Here is a 7,499-nt window from a genome sequence, read left to right as displayed (position 1 = left end):
GGGGAGGAGCAAGCTTTCTAAAAAAAACAATAGACCCTGTCCTGATGAAGATTTCATGTATTGTAGAATGCGATAGGTAGCAAGAAGGTGAGGCTGTTAAGGAGCTTGGAGGAACTGGCTCAGTTTGTTGACTGCAAAACTTATGTCGGGTCTTGTAATGGTGAGGTAGATTAGTTTTCCAATTAAACTTCGATACTGAGTTTGATTTTGCAGCAAATCACCAGTTTCGTTGCTTAACTTGTGTTAGGTTCCATTGACGTGGTGACGAGTTTGGAACCAAGGTGTCATGTATCTTGAAGGAGCTAAAGTGTGAATGGTCTTTGAGTTACTGATATACCTTTGTTGCATTGAGCAATTTCAAGGCCAAGGAAGAAGTGTAAGTCTCCAAGATCTTTGAGCTTGAAGTGAGCATCGAGAGTGGAGATAAAAGTAGGTAATGTTGCAAGATTGTTAGTAGCAATGATGATATCGTCAACATAAATCAGTAAAGCAATGAAGACATGTGATTGCTGTCTGGTAAATAGAGTATGGTCATTTTTGGATTGAATAAATCCCTGTTGTAGTAGAGTGGTGCTAAGTTTAGCATACCACTGTCTTGAAGCTTGTTTTAAGTCATACAAGCTTTTATTCAATTTGCAAACATCATTTTTAGGTATCACTCCTTTTGGGGTGTAACCTTGAGGTAGTTTCATGTAAACATCCTCATGCAATTCTCCGTGGAGGAAAGCATTGTTTATGTCAATTTGATGTAGGTGTCAATTGTTTATGGCAGAAAGGGCAAAAAGAAGTTTGAGTGTATTAAATTTTGCCATGGGGGCATAGGTATCAAAATAGTCAATACATGGTTTTTGTGTGTAGCCCTTGGCCACCAATCTGGCTTTACATCTTTCGACTGAGGCATCTGGATTATACTTGATTTTGTATATCCATTTGTTGTCTATGGCATACTGTCCATCTGGTAAAGTAACTATTATCAATGTGTGGTTTTTTTCCAATGCATCTATTTCGACATCCATTTTTGTGGTCCATACTTTCTGTCTGCAGGCTGGAGCATAAGAAGTGGATTCTGAGATTTTTGCTGTTGCTAAAACAGCAGCTCTGAACTTGGGTGTTAACCTGTTGTAAGAGAGAAAATTGGTAAGAGGTTGAGCAGTGCTATTGGTTGATTGAACAAAATTACAGTTGTAATCTGATAAATGTGCAGGTTTGTGTATTGGTCTTCCAGATTTCGAAGCTATGGGAGGCTGTTTGTAATGACCGCTTTAGTAATTTGGATTAGTAAAGGCAATTAGCACTAATTTTTATTATGTTATTATTATTTATGAATTTATATAATTGTGGACCCCAATATTTAGAAATAAATATTAGAGTTATAATTTCTCGATTCCGGAGATTTTATTAAACTCTAGGGGTATTATTTAGCTTATATGTGAAATATGCAATTTTTGTAATTTTTGCTCAGCGACAACGGAAAATGCGATGGATGGCTAGTTTGATCACATGGGTAAGTTTAGAACCTTATTTCTTAGTGGGAAATATTTTAGAGAAAATAAATTATCGGGTTTGAGCGGGGTTATGGGATTTGACCATTTTACCCCTAGTCTTGGAAAATACCTAAGATTAACTTAAAGGGCATTTTAGTCTTTTTAAAGGGGATATTAGGTGGCTGATTTGAGGATGACACCTAGCCATTATTTGGGCAGCAAAGGATTAATTAAATCCTTTTTCTAATTAAAGGAAAATCAAGAAGAAAAGTCAAAAAAATCAAGAACAAGCTCTTTCTCTCTTTCTCTCTTTCGGCTGAAGCAAACCAGGGGGTGTTGCTATTGATTTGTGGTGTTTTCATCAAGGCATTCAAGGGGGAATCAACCTAAGGTAAGCTCTAATGAAACCCTTCTTTAGTTTTCAAGTTTTGAGTTAGGTTGAAATGGTGATTTTTATTAATGATGGCTGTTAGGTTAAGATAGGTTAAGGGTTCGAATTTTAGGGTTCCTTTGAGTTGATTTAAGTTCATAGCAGCTGGTTTTGAGGTTTGTTGTTGGTTTTATGCAATATTGAGCTTTGAGTTCAAAGCTTTGAGCTTTAATGGCAACTTGAATTTTATTGGTTTGTTCTGTTAAATACTGGCTGGAATATATTGTTTATGCCCTAATTAGGTACTCTGGAAGGTTTCATTGCATTTGGTGGAGAATTGAGCAATGAATAAAAGGTTTTGGGAAACCTGGTGAAAACCGGCTAGCCGGTTTGCAGTGCCACAAAAACGGGCTAGCCAGTTTTGGCAGGGTTCCCCGGGCCTTTCATTTTCTCAATTTTCGCCTTTGCGATGCCTCCGTTGGGTGTTTCCCCATTCCAGAGCTAGAATAACCCATTGAGAGTATAACAGAACCTAGGGTTTTGGTTTTGGGTTTCCCGGGATTAGGGTTTTAATCATGTAACTTACCCGGTTTCAAAATGTAATTAGGGCATCCATCTAGCACGAGATTTCCGTTCAGGTCGGCCAGCACACTTGAATTCGGAAATTAGGTAAGAACTGCATATAATGTGTGATATGATTATCTGAATATATGTATATGTGTGTGTATATGCATGCTTAAGTTGTTAATGCACTACCAGCACTTGTACGGTTATGGTACAGAGTGCGTTGGTATAGTAAATATTATTTGTGAGTACAGTACGGTCATACCAACACAAGTTTGGGAAAGTACTAAGGTGTGTGGTATATCACTCAGTGGTACTCAGGGTATGAAATAAACCCTACCAACACTCGTACAGTGAGGTACGTAGTGTATGTGGTATAGTGGATCTACCCTAGTATTGAACGTTCATGCTCATTTGTTAAGCCCTATAAATAGGTGTATGGGCGCCTAATTACAGATCGGAAATTATATGATATGTTATATGCATTTCTTACTGAGTCTGTCGACTCACAGTTCTCCTTCCATGTGTAGGTAAAGGAAAGGCGAAAGCTGAACAGGAGTGAACCTGAGCTCGGATGAGATTGTACATGTCAAGCAGCGCGACTTGGAGTGTTCGGTCTCGGGACATCTGGGGATTGTATTTTGTTAGTCGCTGTGCGACCTGTAATAAATGTATATTTTGGAATGCTAACTTTACAAAGTTTGAAAAACGGGATCCTGGTATTTGTAAATATTTTATTATATTATAAAGTTTAATAATTAGTATAAAAGTTTTAATTTGACACATTTTTAAAGAGAAAAATTCTTTGATTAGCAAAGATTGCACTGTAATTGAAAAAGCACAGTAACGTGCCTTAGCATTGGGGCGTTACACTGTTGTTTTGGACAAACATCTAAAGTGTTACTGGTGTCTGCAGTAGTATAAGAAGTAGGATCAGTAGTTGTATAATATTGAAAAAGTTATTGATGCTAGTTGTTGTATTTTTCTGTTTATTGGGAAAATAGATTCATAAAACACAACATCTCTTGAATGAAAGATACAATTGGTTTGCAAGTCTAGTAAGGTGTATGCTTTCATGTTCTCAAGATATCCTATAAAAATGCAAGCTCTTGCTTGAGGAGCAAGTTTGTGAGCAGAGGTGACATGAGATGCATAAGCCATACATCCAACATTTCTTAAGTGAGTTTAATGTGGTTTTTTGAGATGCAATGATTAATATGATGTCTTATCTTTCAGAGTTATAGATGGTGTACGATTAAGTAATTAAACAGCGGTAGTAACCATGTAACTCCAATAAGAGAGAGGAAGATTGGACTGTAAGGCAAGAGATCATAAGTAACCAGGACATCTTCTTGAAACTGGATTGTGGCAAAGGCCACTCTGTCATTGCTGGTGACGCCCATGAAATTCAAGATTCTTGTGATAACGGTCATCCATTGTTAGCTTTCATCAAATTGGGACCTCCCAGAAAGATTAGAGGTGCCTGCTTGCGGAACCTTTCATACAGTGGTTCCATTCGGTTCTCTGCAGTAACTAGTCCTGCCTGCACAGTAAGGGCAGGAGCTACCTGCACTTCTAGAGCAGGCATTGCGGGAGCACCCTACTGCCTCAAGTGTTTGATCTCTTCCTCTTGCTCGTTAATTCTTGCTTGCATTGTTGGAAACATGTTTTCCCATTCCTAGGCAGCCTGCGGCGGGTTAATATCACCTCGGCTGCGTGCCCTACCTCTAGGGCCACTACCTCAACCACGAACATTCAGGGGAAACTTAGCCCCCTAACCGCCACTAGACCCGACCGAGTTACCTTGACTCCTAGTGTAAAACCTTAACTAGCATAGGCGTGTTAACGTGATTTTAGACATATTGTGCACCTCGTTGCTAATCATCTAGGTTATTGAAAATCGTGATTAATTAAAATTTACTTATTTAATTAAAAACTTAAAGTATTACATATATTATATTTCGGGATCCCGTTTACAAAATACTTTACAAAAATTTGCTATACATATAATCAAAAGTTTGTCGCCCAGCGACTACACAACAAAAGCCCTGATGTCCCGAGGATTGTACGCTCCAGGCCTAACCGCCCCGACATGTACAATCTTCATCTGCTCGTCCTCACGATTCCTCAGCTTTAGCCTTGCCCTTACCTACACATGGATATAGCACCGTGAGTCGACAGACTCAATAAGAAAAGCATAACATAAACATACAACTAACCCGGGTTATAACCTAGCGCCCATACACCCGAGCATAACCCTAATCCCCGTGTCCCACACGGTACTGAGTCTAGAACGTTCATAAAACAATACTATCGACCATAATGTCAACCTATACTCAATATGCTAGTCATACTCTAGCCATATTGATGTGACAGCATCGATCAGTATTCTAGCCAACATACATTGATCAATAATCAATACAACTCTATGTATACTATTATTCCTATCAGTGTAATCTAACAGGCAATAACACATGTACGCTAAACATGTAATAACATATGCATGATATTATACTAATCTTACCCCAATTCAGAATTCATGTGTGCCGGTCAACCTGAGTGGAACAACTGCTCGGCGAATTAAAGGCTCCTAAATCACATTGATAACAACACGCATAAGCGACTCGCTAAATCTCAACCGGGCTTAGGTTTTAAAACCAAAACCTTATCTACTGTAAATTAATATAAAAATATCCCAAACAAGCAGGGAAAAAACCAACTAGAAACCTGAAACTAGCACGAAACGACTAGCTGAAAAACTGGTTTTCGCCCCTGCTGCAAAATCCGGCTAACCAGTTTTACAAGTAGTGTAAAACCGGTGACAGAAAACCAACAAAGCTTCAAACCCTAACCAAAACGTTTCCAAATCCAACCAAACTTTCTAGACCTGCATTTCACACCCCAATAAACATATTTCAGGTGATAAAACAACTACCCACACACAGAAAACAAAATCACCATTGATGAGCCAAGCTTGAGTTCAAAAACTCAAAGCTTGCTCATCCAACAAACTAGTTATCAAAACCTGCTCAAATCACCCTAAATAAACATAATTTAACTACTAAAAACATATCCCAACAATAACAACAACAAGAACAGCAAGCAAAACAACAAAAACATGCATGATCCACTTCCTTAAAAAATCAAGAAACTAAGGGGAAGTTATCTAAAACCTTACCTTACCTTAGCTTGGAGATTACAAACACTAGCAGAAAATCACTTGAATCACAAAGAAAACTCCTAACCTAACTGGCCAAGAGAGTTTCGAAAGAGAGAGGGCAAGAGAAAGAGAACCTTTCCTTCAAGAAAATGATACTTTTGATTTTTTTTTTTAATAAAATGAGAGAAGAATTGATTTATCTACTTTATATTCAGCATAAAACTTAACTGAAAAATCATATTAATAAACTTTAAATAAAATCCACAAAAAGACAAAACTCTCTTAGGCAAAATGACTATTTTTCCCTTCCAACACTAAAAGTCATAAAATGGCACTAAGGGGTATTTTGGGAAATTCTAAAATCCCGACTATTCCCAAAATTCCCAATGTCTAAACTATTGTCTTGATATACTAAAAATACTAAGATGTGATTCAAATAGCCATACACCGCGTTCCAATGTTGCCGGGCACCAAAATATGCAAAATTATAAAATTTCTATATGTAACATAAAAATGCATTCTGAATTCAAATAAATCATCATAAATAATTAATTCAATACTAATAAATAATTTTCATAATTAAAAACCTAATTATCTGCTAATTTCCAAATTAAAGCTAAGCAGTCTTTACACTTAATGTTTTGCTTGGCGTCTATACTATTAGAACATCATGCGTAATTAAGAGCTAGTCTAGTCAGATTGCGATCAAGAATAACTTACTAATTACTGCTTATTTTGGAAATTTAAAACATGTGCATTTAAACTATCAGGCTACTAACATGCTTTGTATCAGGCTTTTCTTAAAACATGATATTAAAATAAATTACTAAAGCAATAAAGGCTTATTGAACCATGAGTCGAGCTGATCGCTGATGATGATTGTACATGTCGTGACGATCTTCGAAAGACAACCTGGTGGCTCTGATACCAAATTGTAACACCCTACTAGTTTAGGCGTGCTAACATGATTTTTAACTTAAATGTCTAGCTTGTGGCTAATTAACGAGTTTATTAAAAATCGTGAATAATTAACACAATATTTAACTATTTATAATTTTCAAAATAACATACTTATATTAAATTGAAATCCTATTTTACACAATATTTACAAATGTTTCATAGTGCATATTACAAAACTTTGTCGCTTGGCGACTATTCAAAATAAGCCCAACTGTCCCAAAGACCGTATGCTCCAGGCCTAACCGTCCCGACATGTACAATCCCCATCTGCTCGCTCTCACGACTGCTCAACCTTAGTCGTTCCCTTACCTACACATGCAAACAAAATTTGTGAGTCGATAGACTCAGTAAGAAAAGCATAAACAATAACATAACATTAACCTGGATTATAATCAGGCTCCCATACACCCAATGAAACCCTATCCCGTGTCCAACACGATGCTGAGTCAAGAAAGTTCATACGAAAATACTATCAACCACAATGTCGACTTATACTAAGTATGCTGGTCATACTCCACCCATACTAATGTGACAGCATCGATCAGTATCTGAGCCAAACAATGATATATCAGTACCCAATATAACTCTACGTATACTGATACTACTATCGATGTAATTTAATAGGCGTAATAAACATTGACGTTAAACATGTAAATACATATGCATAACATTATACTAATCTTATCTCGTTTCTGAATTTAGATGTCTCAGCCAACCTGAGTGGAACAGCTGCTCGATGAATTATAGGCCCCTAAATCACATTATTCGTAAAACTGGTGATTGACACGCTAAACCACTTTTTAGGAACTTAAACTTGAAACTAAAAGTTTACCTATCGATGAATAACATGGAAATACTCTAATTATTGCAAAAATGGGGAAAACTAGGGTTTCTAAAAATGCCCCAACTGGAAGACAGGTTTCCAACCCAAAATTTTGGTTCTGTGGGGTATCCTAGGGAC

At 37.1% G+C, this 7,499-nt stretch overlaps 1 protein-coding gene across 1 annotated transcript; it reads right to left on the bottom strand.

Moving 5' to 3' along the window:
- Positions 1 to 755: 755 nt before the first annotated feature.
- Positions 756 to 4,006, bottom strand: LOC133036016 (uncharacterized mitochondrial protein AtMg00820-like). The gene is made up of 2 exons (XM_061112483.1): positions 3,924 to 4,006; positions 756 to 1,116 (listed from the first exon to the last, which is right to left on the bottom strand). The coding sequence occupies exons 1-2, from the start codon at positions 4,004 to 4,006 to the stop codon at positions 756 to 758; spliced, it is 444 nt and encodes a 147-aa protein (XP_060968466.1).
- Positions 4,007 to 7,499: the final 3,493 nt, after the last annotated feature.

This window comes from Cannabis sativa, chromosome 3, assembly GCF_029168945.1.
Source record: "Cannabis sativa cultivar Pink pepper isolate KNU-18-1 chromosome 3, ASM2916894v1, whole genome shotgun sequence".
Classification (NCBI taxonomy): Eukaryota; Viridiplantae; Streptophyta; class Magnoliopsida; order Rosales; family Cannabaceae; genus Cannabis; species Cannabis sativa.
The sequence above is the reverse complement of the archived record's forward strand: the minus strand, read 5'-3'. Positions and strand labels throughout refer to the sequence as shown.